The sequence below is a fragment of the Haliotis rubra genome, unplaced genomic scaffold (assembly GCF_003918875.1).
Source record: "Haliotis rubra isolate DU_JTF1 unplaced genomic scaffold, ASM391887v1 Scf129, whole genome shotgun sequence".
In the NCBI taxonomy this organism is placed as follows: domain Eukaryota; kingdom Metazoa; phylum Mollusca; class Gastropoda; order Lepetellida; family Haliotidae; genus Haliotis; species Haliotis rubra.
Window position 1 is genome coordinate 1,754,754 of NW_025765214.1, and position 16,793 is coordinate 1,771,546.

The following is a 16,793-nucleotide window of genomic DNA, read 5'->3' on the forward strand; positions in this document are numbered from 1 at the left end:
TGTTTTTTTCCAAAAAAACGTGATGTCACAGTTGTAGGCCTGTCATGCCAAATCGTTTCTTTTGTCAAACTGTTTGGAGTTGCACTTAAATTTTCTGCATGATGATCAATCTCATATACCGAACCAAACCGAACCAAAGAGCGTGTACTGCAATACGTACTGTAACGTGGTAAGAGCGCACCGTTTCACCCCTACGCATATGGTTCGGTTACTGGCATACAGGTCCCAATCAGGGGCAGTTAAGCAATTTTGGTCAGAGATGGGTGACCTTATTGGACCAGACAGCACACATAGTACAAGTATTACCTCCTCGGGGAATATCTGTTAATGGGTACCTGGTAGTATGAGATGTAAATTTGTTAACCATGTAGTGCCTCACAGGCAACTTGGGTTGTATATTCCCTAGGAAGCTGAGAATGACAAATCCATTGCACACTGGTACACTGAGTGGTATAAGCGTTATACTTATAGGAATAATGAGCTTGGAGTTGAAACAGAAGCTTAATATTGTTTTTAGTTATAAGGCCACATATTCATCCTTGATTTATAGATCAACTCACTAAAGAAATGGTAAACCCTGCAACACTATTCATGTATTGTCAACCTGTAAAATACCGCATACCCAAAGTTTGAATTATACTGTTTTATAATGCAACATTTCTTTCTGCTGAAAAAATGTCTTGGTTACAAGGACGTCCAGTTAACAATGCTGTCTCTTGTCCTTATTTCTGGACATCCAGAGCTTCTTCTATCATTGTGATGGCCTGAAATAGATAAGACCAGTGCAAGTGAAGAGAGCATACAAATGCACTATACTTATTTTTTATTAATAATATTCCCAACATAATTTAGGTGGGTTAAAGAACTAAGGTCTACATAACATCTTGTCCTTCGTAGTGAGCAAATCCATGCATGCTATTATATTGCATCAGATGAAATCAAGCTATACTAGAGATCCATAAATAGCTGCAAATAACCAGAAACTGAGTTGATGACTGCATGTGCAACGATCCACGCAGTCGAGGTATCAAGGTATCGAGGTATTATCACCCATAACCAGCCAGGTCTGACCTTGGGCGCCGTTTGCTTACTACTTCATTAGTCAGTAGTTTCAAGACATGCTATACCAGGGACTTTTCCTGTCCCAGAATGCATTGCCAGTTTCATGACTACACAATACCTTTCAAATGTGACATATTATTTTGAGATAACACTTTTTAAGTAAGGCACAAATCCTAGTTTTTTTAGGATCCTCTCAGAGTAAGACACCAGATCACCAGCAAGTTCTTTTTTGTGTGTAAATGCATTCATTTAATGATGAGACTGTTTCCATGGCAATGGAGGTGACCTACCCAGACATAGAAGGTAGCTGCCCCAGCTGACACATCTCGGACCTCATCCAGTTCAAACTTATCCAGGAGTGTCTTGGCTCTCTTGGCTGTGGCTAGCGGGATCTTTGCAGCCTCAGTCTGCACGCACTGTCGCTTCAGACTCTCCTTGCCTGTCTTCCCCACCAGAGCCTGGACTGCCTTCCAGTCCTAGCAATATACATGTTAATGTTAGTCCTAGCAGGTATGTACATAACTGTACAGGTAAGTCCTAGCAGGGTATGTACATAACAGAACAGGTAAGTCCTAGCTGGGTATGTACATTAGAGATGTACAGGTAAGTCCTAGCTGGGTATGTGCATAACTGTACAGGTAAGTCCTAGCAGGGTATGTACATAACAGAACAGGTAAGTCCTAGCTGGGTATGTACATTAGAGTGTACAGGTAAGTCCTAGCTGGGTATGTACATAAGTGTACAGGTAAGTCCTAGCTGGGTATGTACATAAGTGTATAGGTAAGTCCTAGCTGGGTATGTACTTAAGTGTACAGGTAAGTCCTAGCTGGGTATGTACATAAGTGTATAGGTAAGTCCTAGCTGGGTATGTACATAAGTGTGCAGTTAAGTCCTAGCTGGGTATGTACATTAGTGTATAGGTAAGTCCTAGCTGGGTATGTACATTAGTGTACAGGTAAGTCCTAACAGGCTATGTACATAACTGTACAGGTAAGTCGTAGCAGGCTATGTACATAAGTGTACAGGTACATCCAAGCTGGGTATGTAAATAAGTGTACAGGTAAATCCTAGCATGGTATGTACATAAGTGTACAGGTAAGTCCTAGCATGGTATGTACATAAGTGTACAGGTAAGTCCTAGCAGGGTATGTACATAAGTGTACAGGTAAGTCCTAGCATGGTATGTACATAATTGTATGGTTAAGTCCTAGCATGGTATGTACATAAGTGTACAGGTAAGTCCTAGCAGGGAACTTTTATAACTGTACAGGTAAGTCCTAGCTGGGTATGTACATAAGTGTACAGGTAAGTCCTAGCTGGTATGTACATAAGTGTACAGGTAAGTCCTAGCAGGGTACTTGCATAACTGTACAGGTAAGTCCTAGCATGGTATGTACATAAGTGTACAGGTAAGTCCTAGCTGGGTATGTACATAACTGTACAGGTAAGTCCTAGCATGGTATGTACATAAGTGTACAGGTAAGTCCTAGCAGGGTATGTACATAAGTGTACAGGTAAGTCCTAGCTGGGTATGTACATAAGTGTACAGTCAAGTCCTAGCATGGTATGTACATAAGTGTACGGTTAAGTCCTAGCATGGTATGTACATAACTGTACAGGTAAGTCCTAGCAGGGAACTTGCATAACTGTACATGTAAGTCCTAGCTGGGTATGTACATAAGTGTACAGGTAAGTCCTAGCTGGTATGTACATAAGTGTACAGGTAAGTCCTAGCAGGGTACTTGCATAACTGTACAGGTAAGTCCTAGCTGGGTATGTACATAACTGTACAGGTAAGTCCTAGCATGGTATGTACATAAGTGTACAGTTAAGTCCTAGCAGGGTATGTACATAAGTGTACAGGTAATCCTTGCAGGGTACTTGCATAACTGTACAGGTAAGTCCTAGCTGGGTATGTACGTAACTGTACAGGTAAGTCCTAGCTGGGTATGTACATAACTGTACAGGTAAGTCCTAGCTGGGTATGTACATAAGTGTACAGGTAAGTCCTAGCATGGTATGTACATAAGTGTACAGGTAAGTCCTAGCATGGTATGTACATAAGTGTACAGATTAAGTCCTAGCATGGTACCGGGGTATGTACATAACTGTACAGGTAAGTCCTAGCAGGTAATGTACATAAGTATAAAGGTCCTACCAAAGTAGGTGCTTATGTTCATGATCAACATACATTACTCAAAATAAGGTAAAAACACCTAGTGTTCTAAAAAAATTGAGCTATGTACAGTGAAAGCTGTCTAAACCGGTACTCGTCGGGACTGAATAAATAATCCGGTTTAGAAAGCGTGCCGGATTGTAGAGCTGACACCGTTACCTTCGACTAGAACTGAACCAGTTTTGTCACTCTCATATACATTGTTGTAGCACGTGGTTCTCTCAATTACAGTACACACTGACAATAGAAGACAAAGATTTGAGCTCATACTCACTAATTACATGTACACCCATACTGAACTAAGATTAAACTAGCTTTGTCTGCAACCATGTAGTTTCAATGCAGGATTAATTGGTGACAACACACATCCAGCTGACTCCTTGCCATGCGCCAGATTACAGCGCTGATTACTGTATAAACAAATATTTGGGCGGCTCATTTCATGCCGATATCTGGAATTGACAGCTGCCAGATTGCAGAGCTTTTCAACGATGATAAATGTAAAAGTCACAGACGGGGCTGAGATTTAATGCCAGTGTTTACAATTTGCTGGATCGGACAGCTGCCGGTTTTGACAGCTTCCTCTGTATGTGATATTTTAAACATAATTTTTGTAATGTATGGGTAGTTACTTGTCATATTGGCTTAACTATATATCATAAATAAATATCACATAAATAAACAAGGAGCAAATGTGATACGTTGAACACAATTTTGGAATGTTTGCTCAGTTTCTTGTCAGTAAACATCTGCATCAAACTTTCAATTATATTTGAAATCATTTTGAATTATGAACTGAGCATGCAGAATTGCATTGAAATGTCAATCAATAATATATCAGAACTACATCTAAGGAAAAAACCCCATCAAGATTACATCTCCCTTTGTACAAACCTTTGTATCCTTCTCTTTATGTCCAAGGATGAGCAGTGTGACAGTCATGACTGTGTGGACGACCAGAGGCGGTTTGGAGTAGCTACGGATCTCGGCCACAGTTGATTGCTTCAGCTCCAGAATCTCATGCCGGATTCGCTCCAGGCGTTTGAGTCGACTCAGCAGCTGGTTGGCCTCCTGCATCTCACCCGCCAGCTGAGCCTCAAACCCGTTCTTCTTGACGAAGGACATGGCCTGCTCTAGCTCCTCAATTTCACGTTTTGTCATTGCTCGCTTCAAGTCTGAAGTGAGATGAAGTTAGACAGACCATTTCTAAACATGTAGCATTATCACAAGAAAATGAGGTACTATGATTATTGTAAGATCATGTTGAAGTACAGGCACGTGGAAAGTTGTGGTAATTCAGTTGCTACAGAAACCATAGTGCCATGGTAGTTGTAAGCCTATTGATGTGAGAGACATTACCGGCAGTAATTACCCAATGTTCAGACGTCTTCTCATGTCTATCATGATGTTAAAGTATGGGTGTAGTATTGCTTCAACTACATGAGCTAAAACAAATTTTCATTTTAAAGCCAATGGACTCAAATAGGTTTAAATGTAGGGTTAAAATGTGTGCATTCTTGGTATACACAAGAATTCCTCAGTCAGTGGTATACAGGAACATACTAGACCATAAGCATTACTCTCTGATGTTGTGGCTCTTTATACATACTTTCTTTAGCAGTAAATTCCTTGATCAGTCTCTGGGCCTTCTGGAGATCCATGTCTGTGTCCTCTAAGTTGTACTTCTTGAATTCTGTCACTGAGTACTCCAACTTGAACTTGTCCCGTGACTTGATGGCCACCTTCAGCTGGTACCGAACCCTCTTGTTCCTGTGCTCTGTGGAGAAGGAGAAAACGAGTGGAGTGGAGGAGAAGTGGAGCGGATTGGAGAGGAGAGAAGTGGAGCGGAGCGGGATACATGGGAACAGGAGTGGAGGAGTTACATGGGAAAAGTGGAGTGGAGCAGAGCGGGGATACATGGGAACAGTACATGGGAACATCGAGTGGGATACATGGGAAAATGGAGAGGAGTGGAGAGGATACATGTGGAACAGTGGAGTGGAGCAGGATACATGGGAACAGTGGAGTGGGAGGGATACATGGGAAAATGGAGGTAGGGGGGAGGGAGCGGAGCCGGATACATGGGGAACAGGGGAGTGGGATACATGGGTAAGTGGAGTGGAGTGGGTTACATGGGAACAGTGGAGGAGGAAGTGGAGCAGGATATATGGGAAAAGTGGAGCATGGAGAGGCACGGAATGGAGCAGGAGAGGGTTACAAGGGAACAGTGGAGTGGAATGGGATACTTCTGGGGTGGAGCAGCATAGGAGCAGTGGAGTGGAGTGGAGGCAAAATGGAGTGGAGTGGAGTGGAGGGTTATGGGAACAGTGGAGAGGAGCGGGATACATGGGAAAATGGAGTGGAGTGAGCACATGGGATGGATTTGAGTGGGAATGGGTTACATGGGAAAATGGAGTGGAGTGGAGCATGGGAACAGGAATGGAGAGTGGAGTGGTTTACATGGGAAAATGGAGTGGAGTGGAGCATGGGAAAATGACACGGAATGGAAAATGGAGTGGGGGATTACATGGGAACAGTGGAGCCATGGAGTGGGATACATGGGAAAATGGAGCGGAGTGGAGTGGCACGAAATGGAGTGGAGTGCAGTGGGTTACATGGGAACAATATGAGTTTATTAGTGACTGAGATAAGAGAGTGTCATGTCAGCAGTTTAAGAGACAGATAGCAGAAAGTTGCATTAAAGACAAAGCGCCAGACATGACAGGTAGAGAATATGTATGTGGGGAGACTGGACAATGAGGTAGGAATGGGCAGGACAGCTTGAAACAGAGTAGGTGGGGTTGTTGGACCAGCTGGGTGAAAAACAACCCAAAAAGAGGTGTCTAAAGGATAGATAGACTAGCTGTACATGGATTCAGTGCAACACATTGCCAAATAGGTTAGGGGTTGGGGGCTGGTGCGCAGAGGGATAGAAGGGTACAAGGAGTATTAATGAGACAAGAGATTTTGTTGAGGGATAGGTAAGGTGTGAATTCAGCACTAATCCCAATGTTCTGTAATTAGTCAAAGCTTGATGGTTACCCCCTAAACAGTCACCTAAGTAAGAGAGGATCTTTGATCCTTCCATACTTTCTCTGTACCATATCCATGTATACCTATGTAAAGTTTGGACATCTTGGCCTCTTCTTCCTCCAACTGCTTCCTCCTCTTCTCATCGTTCTCCTGCTCTCTTCTCTTCTTCAGACGATTTAGTTCATCCTCAGTCTCCTTTTCCTTGCGTTCTTCCTCCTGATACACATACAACATAATATAATATAAAACAACAGTTCAAAGTGTTAAAAATATCACTTGCCTTAATGTAAAAAACATGCCTTACTTTGTTTAATCTTTCAGGGGCATTTTTCAAATCACAGTTGAGTAAATAAATGCAAGGATATAAAATGTAAATAAAACAAACCATAAAACATTTTTAAAATAAAAATTATTTGGAAAAATAAATCATTCAAGCATCACATAACTACAAATACATTTTGATTCTATGTCAAGTTAAGCCTCTTTAAAATACTGAATAAGGCACAAACAAGTACAAAATGAATAACACCTAAGAACTAAAATAGTGGCACATAGGCAGACAGTAATTTACATGTCTAAAACCTTACCTCCACATGATCCTATTTGGCAGTTGTAAAAACAAAAGAATGATTTTTAATGAAACTGCATAAAAGTGAAAGCTTTGAACTGCACCAATGCATCATGGGACATCTGCTTCACCTGGTGGAAAGCCAGAAGTGATGCACTGTTTCAGATCTTAATCTATGAGTACAGGCATAAGGACAAACCCTGAGACATACTTTGAATTCAAACTCAGTGGGTTCCTGCTGCACCTAGGGGACACAACTCTGCACAGAGATGTATTAGATAATAGGTTAGATGACTAGGCCACCTGTGTCCCAAGATTGCACCAACTTTGTGATTATCACAATATAGTCAGTAGGTCATCGAATGAGTGAGTGAGTGAGTGTGTGGGTTGGTGGGTGAGTGGGTGTGGGTGTAGGTGTTTCTTTTGGTGAGTAGGTGGGTGAGTGAGGGTTTGATGTGCTTGGAACAGGGTTATATCACAGTAGGTGTTTCTTTTGGTGAGTAGGTGGGTGAGTTGGGTTTGATGCTGCTTGGAACAGCATTCCTGTTATATCACAGTGTCATCTTCATGTGTGAAGAAAGCAAAAAGTGACTCATGTCTCAGAAATCACATAGGTGAAATCCACATAGATCCCTCAGTGAAAGCCATAAGCATGGATGTGCTGCTGGGAAAAAACAACAAACATAACCAGCGTCAATCAATGACATAGGTTAATGATATATCTAAGGGATGTAACTCTGCACAGAGAATTGAATCACCTTAAATGACACCCATGGCTCTCATTCAGTGTTTAGGAAATGGTTCCAACTAAATTAACCTCCAGAGATTCAGGGCCCTGTTCTTTAGAGAAACTTCAGTGCTAAACTAATCATAACTCCCAAACATTTCAACACAGGTTAAGATGGTTGTATCAATAAGATTGCTATGAGGGACAGGGTCAAGGTAAAGAAGTTATCTCCCCTACCTCTTTGACTTTCTCCACATCCTTGTACTTCTCCTCTTCCTCCTTGCGGCGCCTTTCCTCCTCTTCCTCCAACTCCTTAAGGCTCTTGGCCTCCTACATACATTTTAAATACATTTGATTGGTTGTAACATGAAGCATAAGATTTTTAAAATGGATTAATCATGTAATTATAGGATTTGAAAAATGGTATAACAAGACTTTAAAAATGGATTTGAAATGTGGACTGATGATGAAGAAAAATGGGAAAAGAGAGATTTAAACTTTGGAATAATAAAAATAGACACGTAGAAGGATGGATCTGAAATGTGGAATAATGAGATTTTAAATATGGAATAGGAATCATGCAATATTGGGATTTGAAATATGGAATGGGATTTGAAACACAGAATAACATGATTCAAAATGTAATTAATCATGCTATAAAGTAAAATATTTCTATTGCAACGTATCTAGTTTCTATATGGCAGGAAGAGAGCAGATCAACATTTTAATGGTATTATTATACATTCAGTTTGATTTAGTACAATAAGTATGCCTTAATTACTATACTGATGAATTTTCTGTCTGACATATACCTCCTCTTCTTCTCTCTTTCTCCTTTCTTCTTCTTCCCTTTCTTCCTCTCTGTAAACATTTAGCAAAATAATTCACATGAACATGATCAATGTAAACTTCATAGGCTCATCTGTGAGCATTTGCTTCTTGGCGAACACTGTGTCGTCTTGCAGTTTAAAGCCCATCCCCACTTTTGTAGAAACAGTTCTGTGAGGCCTTAAAGTAACATGACAACATAAGTGACAAGTAAAGAGCATATTTTGTATAATGTCTATATTGACATGTTTACCAAGCATTAGGCTCATAGAGGCATCCTACTAGCTTACCATCATCTTCTAGCTCCCGCTTTCTTCTTTCATCATCATCCTTCTTCTTGTTCTAAAAACAATACAGAAAATCTGGTATACTTAACTCTCATGCATTACGAGGAGAGGATGGACACGCATTTAGGAGGGCCGCCATCTTTCACAAGCATTAATCCTAAACACAGTATTGATATCCATTAATTTTACAAAAAGGAAGAAGTACAGAATTTATTGTAGAAGGCTTGTAACTCCTACCTCCTCTTTCTTCCTTCTTTGTTCTTCTTTCTCCTTCTTCAGACGTTGTCTCTTTTTCTCTGCTTCCTCCTCCAACTCTCGCTGCCGACGAAGCCTCTCTGAACACACAAAATACGACTCAGGGTTAATATTTTTACAGAAGTATTTTTCCCTATGATCATATCTTAACAATATATTAGTAATTCAATTATTTGTACAACAGTCACCTTCAAATAGTAGCTGAGAGTTCAAATTGATAGGACTATTTACTGTAAATTTACCAGTATCTGTTCTAATAATGATCCAATGATCAGTAATCTAGAAATACTCAGAAATCATTTGGAAGTTTTCATATCGCATTGACCTGTTCTCCATGGCAACTGACAGCAGTTGTTGATATTTACTAAACATTAACTGTATTTGAAAATGTGAAGATAAAATAGATCCGTGACAGGTACCCACTATAGTCTGTACATAGGATCTTTGCATGTGCTATGATGCTGGTTGAGTAATCAACATAATGACATCTAGTGGTGTTCCGATTAATTGAAATAATCGAAGATTGGTCGCAGTGACCAAACGACCAAGCAATTTATCACATTTTCTCATAATCGAACATAAATGATTTTGGAACTACTGTTTTAGTCTTTGAAAAACCTGACATTGGAACATATCTTAGAAGTTCTCAGGGCCTGAAAATGTGTTTAATTCTTAGAAAACTCACTTCACTAACTGAAAAGCCATGACTGAATATTTCTCTAAGACTCAAGGAAGTTTATGTATATGATATATTAGTCATCACTTTAAAGTAGTAAGTTGCATCATGTTATACATATCTGGAATAACAACATGGATAGAAAATCTGAAAAATGACGCTAACCAATTTTTTTCGATGATTGTTCGTTGGTAATGAAGCAATTATCAATTGTGAGATTTCAACCAATTCCCAACACTAATGACATCCAAACTAACTGGTCCCACGTATCCTTCAATTCAACAACTACAGTACAACCAGAAATTATTGAGAATTTAAAGATTGTAATTTTTTATTTTTTTTCACTCATTACTCACGTATTAAATGTGAATATTAGCAGAACATAACTCCAGATTCAAAGACAGGTGAACAGTTAGTATTTTGTCAAGTCACCATGGGCAGCAATGCAGGCTTCAATGCGGCGGGGCATACTACTGATCAAAGAAGTTAGAAAGTCGTGGTCCATGCTGTTCCAATATTGGACCACCTCTTCTTTCATTTCAGCAATATTTGTCAGATTTTTCTTATTGACACTTTCCTTTATAAGTCCCCAAACATTTTCTATTGGATTTAGGTCAGGGCTATAGCTTGGCCAATCTAATAATGTCATATTTTGGGTCCGAAACCAGGCCTGTGAATGCTTTGAACGATGGTTTGGGTCCTTGTCCTGCTGGAAAATCCAAAATGTCCATAGAACACATGAGCAGATGGAAGTAAATGTCCCTCGAGAATATCTCTGTACCGCTCACTGTTCATATTCCCTTCAAATACACAGAGGGGCGTTGCCCCTAACACAGATATGCCACCCCACACGTTAAATTTCGGACTGTACTTTGGGCGCTGATACAAAGGTTTTTCAGTTTGTTTGGTCCAGAATTTCAGTGTATTAGGAAACAGCCACACAGAACTTTCATCTGATAAAATCACATTGTCCCAGTTAAAATTTCTATGCTGTAAGCAAAAGTTCAACCTTCTGCACCTTTTGTTCAGGTTTCATGATCAGTGATGGAATTCCCTCGACTTTTCTGCCAACCCATTGCATGCAGCTCAGTTCTAATTGTCTCCTTACAGACAGCCACAGTTCCTCTATCAATCATATCCAGCCTTAAGTTTTCTAAACTCCTTCGCTTGTTTTAGAAACAAGAATACCAAGCACCTCCTGTCACCGACAGTCAATTTTCTGGGCCTACCTGCACCTCCCTGGTGCTCAATGCCATATCCATTTGCAATATTTTTCAAAACACGATAAACAGTGGACAAAGGGATGCCTGTTCTACTTGAAATCACTTTAGCTGATCTGATGTCCTTGTTATAATACTCTCAAATCAACTTCCTCTTCTCTAAATCATCCATACTGAGGATCACTGAAAATGTCGTCTGCTAGCAAGTAAACAAAGGGGGATAACTCTTCACAAACTAATGAAAAGGATTAACGGAGTTGTCTCTCTTGAATGAAACCAAGCACTTGATAGCTGGTCAAGGTTGTTTATACTAGAAATCCAATTAAACATATTCCTAAAATTCTCAATAATTTCTGGTCATACTATATCATGTGCAAAGAAACACATACAACCTTCCTTTTCTCTGTCATCATCTTTATTTTCCTTCTCAAGTTTGAGCCGACTAGGAATATCACACAGAAGAACCTCAATCTCAGCGAATGACACTCCACTACCAGGCACGGCTCGCCTCAACAGGAACTCCTCCCATGTTCTCTTGGAGAAGTAGCGTCCATGAACTGTCTGGACCAGCCACCTATAAACAGGATAGGTACATGATCAACAATACATGAGTGAGTGAGTGAATGTCAGTGAGTTCAGTTTTATGCCACACTCAGCTATATGGCGGCGGTCTAAATAATTGAGTCTGGACAAGACATTCCAGTCATCAACAGCATGGGCATCAATCTACGCAACTGGGATATGATGACGTGTGTCAATGAATTCAGCGAGTCTGACCATCCGATCCGTTAAGTCGCCTATTACAACAAGCATGGGTTACTAAAGGTCAATTCTAACCCTGATCTTCACAGGTATATTACCATAGGGCAAGCTCACAATAGCTCATAGAGGAGTCAGTGAAGGGTCCCACGCAGCTTTCAACAGCAGTTTAGTTTTATCACAGAATGTTAGCTTGATCTTGGGTGAAAAGCACAAAATCATGCAGGCCTTACACTTTTACTACACTGGTGAAAGCCAAAAGCATGTGGATGGTGCTTATAAACTAAGAAACAGAATCAAGACCAACCTGGATTTAAACCCACAGTCTCATTCTTTTCAAATGTTTATTTGAAGTGAGATATAGACAATGATTTTGATGGAATCAGAATGAATCAGCTTACCATGCTAACCTTTTCAAGACAACATGTTTACAAAACATATTCTAAATGACACTTTCCTGGATCCGTCACTTATCATGCTGATAGAACCAACTAAAGACACATACCTATGTGAATGAAAATCACAAACATCCTCTTCCTATGCATTGGTTTAACATGTACACCAGTTAACTGAAAGGTTTTACAGAATATCTAGCAAGGTGAACATGGTGATTAAATGCTTTCTGCTGCAGTGAAGTAGCTTATCCCTCACCTTGCTTGTTCCTCCGTGATGAGGTCAGTCTGTGTTCGGTCTAACATGGAAAACTCCCAGCGCAAGTCTTGGATTAGGAAATAACGACGATCCATCTCCTGCAGAGCATCATACAGTTCAGTCTCACTGCACATGTCTGTTGCACAGGTGTATGCCAATGAAGCCTGCACCTGTGAGAGAATGATTACAACACTTAAATCACTAATTCTTCAAAGAAACATTCAACACTACAGGCATGAATCTTTGCACAAAAACAGGATCAGTTTTAACAGTATCATAAATTACTATAACGAATATATTTCGAATGACAGGTTTTGGAGTAGATTATTGAACGTGTTTAAAATCTATTATTATTTCACATGTACTCTCTCTAAAAAATATTTGATTTGTTGTATTGAATATATTCTCATTACAAAAACATTGTTCAAGTTGTTCATTAAAACATTAAAAGGCTTTTTCAATGTGGACTGCACTTATCAGCTTAGATATGCAAATGAAGTAACAGTGTTCATATCTATGTCGGAAAGATGACCCACCTTACTGTATACCGATGATGATGAAAGTCTGGATAATACTACAGAAAGCTCCTTAAAAAGTTCTTTTAAAATTAAAACTCTGAACTAAGTACCAACCTGTGGCATGCTGATCCCACCAATTCGAAGATCTCCATGCAGAATTTGAAGCTGTACAGGAGTTAGCTCCCCTGTCCTTAATGTGTCATACTGGTTGAACACATGCTCAAGAACATGGCGCTTTTCAGTGACACCAAGTTCACCCATATTGGTATCCTTTTAGTAATGGTTAAAGATAACCTGTGAGAACAAAAATACTGACATTTTCACAACAGTAAGAAAAGAGTGAGTGAGTGAGCATGGTTTCACGCCGCTTTTAGCAATATTCCTGCAATATCACGCCAGGGGACACCAGAAATGATCTTCACACATTGTACCCATGCGGGGAATTGAACCCAGGTCTTCGGCGTGATGAGCTAAAGCTTTAACCACTAGGCTACCGCCCCAGTAAGAAAAAAAAGAGACTTGCCATCTAATACATAGTGATGGTGAGCTGGACTTTTAATTCATGAATACAGAATGACTAGTACCATGAATGCCCAGCATAAAATCTGTGATTAGCCCAAATCAAAGTTCATAAGATATCAAATGACTTTTGGAATATAAATATTGTTGCGAAAAATTTGCATTGACAGCTGAACATTAAACTTCAGGATAAAGTAAATGAATACTGATTTGTTTATTTGTGCGACAGAACCTGTCATTTTGTCAGGTATTCTTGATCCTTTCATTATTTGATTACAGGTATCTCTTATACTGTTTACAAACATTGTTGTATAGAGACATCAAGAACTGTTTTGCTTTGTTTAGCTTTATGCTTTTTGTTAAAAGATGAGGTGTAAAAAGTATTGCTTTCTGTGGAGTAAATTTTAGAAATTGGCATCCAGCATGGTCACAATCGTGTTTTTTCTGATAAATGGCATTTCTTAAGTTTGTAACACTTGTTTAACAAGTTTTAGCATTAAAATATACAAAGCAGCTGTATGAGGATTCCTAAAGGAAGATAGGTGATGCTTCCTAATTATGTTTTTTTTATATGTTTGCAACACAAACACACAAAAACGTGTTTTCGTTCATGCAGGTAAATATGATACACAAATACAAAATATCTGAATCATCCATTGCTGTTGTGCTCATTTGCAGTAATTTTTAATAATAGACCTTTCACTTAAATACCTATTGTGAAAATGATAAAAATAAAAAATACTTAGGATATACCTTCAAAATAGAAGCCATCCCATTTATTCTTAAACATACTTCTGAATTTGAGGTAATGATGTATCAAAGTCTTGGAAAGTGATGCAAAACGCTTCACCTTTAAAACCCCTTCAATGAGTTTAATAAAGAAAAATGTTAAATATTTACTCAACACTAAAAATGTTAAAGCCTAAGTTATATACGGCTCGTATCAACGGGACGGGTGCTGGTACTCTTACAGAGATCAAATGAAAACAAATACCAAATTGAAAGCTTTGTTTATTTGTTTATGCTTGGCCTCACGCATTCTGATTCGACCTACTCCGATCACAAGATTTCTCGTCTATTTGTGAGAAATCTTTGATAGATATAATCTGAAATACCAAAGGAGGATAAGGTATAACATGGGTAGTACAACTGGTATAAATAAAGTGGAAATCACCCGCATACTTTTGTCCGAAATATGTTTATTCCTTGTCCTTATCTACATCTGAAACGGGCACCTGTCATTGTCGGCCATATTTCAACAAAACAGTTACCAAAGCCATCATTGTACAAATAACTTTCATTGGTCGAAATGATCCAATGGATTTTCCCAACGCAAACTTGGGAAAGAGGATAGTATCTTCCTCACAACTAATTACAAACTAAGCTGTTGCTGACTCGTGGAAAAGACATTTTCTTTAGAAAGGTTCAGTTCGAACGTATTTTCCACTGTTTGGTCAAGGGATTTGTGCTAAAGAGCTATAGGCAAATTTATCGAATTGCAAAACGATCACGAAAATCATACATTTGACTATAATTCAGAAGATGAAAATCCACAGATAAATGGAATGATCCGTTATTTACAGAGATGCATGCAGACTTCCATATTGTCTTCCAGCTCTTTGACCTAACTGATTTTTATTGTGAAATACATATATATTAATGTGGACTCTACTTTACAACTTGTCCATTTACAGCATTTGTCCAGACGTGTTTTAAAATTACTGAAAGTGCCATGTGTGAAATATTGGGACATTGCCTCTGAGTATTGAGGTAAATGATTAATCGCTGGGCTCATTTACACTCGGAAACGGCAGGAAGACTATATCAGGTGTAGAGTATCCCTGGTAACGGTAAGAACAGGTATTCACTGCCCTCGGAGGAAAAGACAATTGTGATTCTAGGTATAGATTTGTGTGTTATGTCAACAGGGAGACAAATAATTTTGAAATCCCTGATTGCAGTTGATGTATCTACTTGTAACTTAAACGCGATTCAAATAGCTGGACATGCTTGCTATTCTGTAGATAGTAACGTCTACTTATACCGTATACATGCATTGCATCTTCACATTATATTATCACTTAGGGACAACAATTGAACTAATTTATTGAGAAAAGAAAAACAAACACACAACAGAAAAATACACGTGTACAACTATTTGACATTCATTCATCTTGTTAGCCGCATTCATGGACCAGCCCGTCATACAGACGAAAGTTAAAAAGAAAAGAAAGACATATGATTTCCTGTATGAGGAACTTCTGTATGAGGATTATAATATCCCAGTGGACAAAGCTCTAGATTGTTTTTATAAGTATTATACCAAACTTGTTATGATTACACAATGCCATTTGTTGACAAAAAACTATGCATTTACAGCATTTACAATAAACATATTATACAAACCTTTTATTTTATTCTTGTAATTCTTTACCAAATAATTGGTATTAAAGTGTTGTCTATACATGAATATTACTAATAATATAACACATAATATTATGTGAAGAATATAATATGGAAGTTGACAAAAACTATGTATTTATGGCGTATATGAAACCATTTAAAATAAATTGGGGCATTTTGACTAGCCCCTGGGGCGATTTGACCAGAAATCTGGGGCATTTTGACCAAATTTGCTGGGGCGTTTTGTCGCTGGGGCGATTTGACTGGCACCCCATCTTGTCCTGTTGAAATATTTTCTACTTTGATTGGAGTTGAATACACGACACTTTATTTTATAGATAACGTCTTTCATTTTTTGTCAAAGATAGTTTCACTGTTGCGTCTTGCTTCTTCATCAGGTGCATAGAGTTGATATACATGTATACAGATCATAATTTTGTGTTTACACAACACAACACAAGCCAGTGAGATTTGAGTTGGCATGTCTACAAATTGTTTCATTTGCAACAATGATATGTCTGTGTACCGTTTATATGCACGCTCATGAACGGATATGTGTGGGTACCCATCCATATTTGATGTGCATCCCCTAACATATGTCAGAATTACAACAAAAACAACCAAGATGTACCCTGACTCCGCTGTGTGTCGGCACTGTTACTAATTCTCACGAGTTTCGACAACGCTAAGATTGATGTACTTGTTGCAACCAAAGAGAGAGTACATTATCATGGTATTGTCATTGTATTGACATTCAAGACACCAGAAAACAATATATTCGTGAGATAGGTCGTGTTGATGGAACATGTAAGTGTGAAACATGTTAAACATTGTAGAATAGTGATAAGAACAAGAACCTACATTACAAGGCACTAAATGAACAACGGAGCAGTACATGTCCTGCGTGATCCACGTAGCACCGGGGCGGTGGGGTAGCCTAGTGGTTAAATCATTCGCTCGTCACGCTGAAGACCTGGGTTCGATTCTTCACATGGGTACATTGTGTGAAGCCCATTTCTGGTGTCCCCGCCGTGATATTGATGGAATATTGTTAAAAGTGGCATAAAACCAAACTCAATCAGTCCACGTAGCACCATGCACAGTCAACAGA

The 16,793-nt window shown here is 39.1% G+C and overlaps 1 protein-coding gene across 1 annotated transcript; it reads right to left on the reverse strand.

The window, feature by feature from the left end:
* Positions 1-76: 76 nt before the first annotated feature.
* On the reverse strand, positions 77-14,573 carry LOC124266934 (trichohyalin-like). Its single transcript, XM_046701782.1, has 14 exons — positions 14,462-14,573; positions 12,875-13,054; positions 12,243-12,412; positions 11,225-11,406; positions 8,919-9,016; positions 8,677-8,736; positions 8,379-8,423; positions 7,804-7,896; positions 6,859-6,870; positions 6,355-6,487; positions 4,848-5,015; positions 4,133-4,413; positions 1,353-1,538; positions 77-764 (listed from the first exon to the last, which is right to left on the reverse strand). Exons 2-14 carry the CDS (start codon positions 13,019-13,021, stop codon positions 723-725), a joined length of 1,617 nt encoding a protein of 538 aa, XP_046557738.1. The 5' UTR covers positions 13,022-13,054; positions 14,462-14,573; the 3' UTR covers positions 77-722.
* Positions 14,574-16,793: the final 2,220 nt, after the last annotated feature.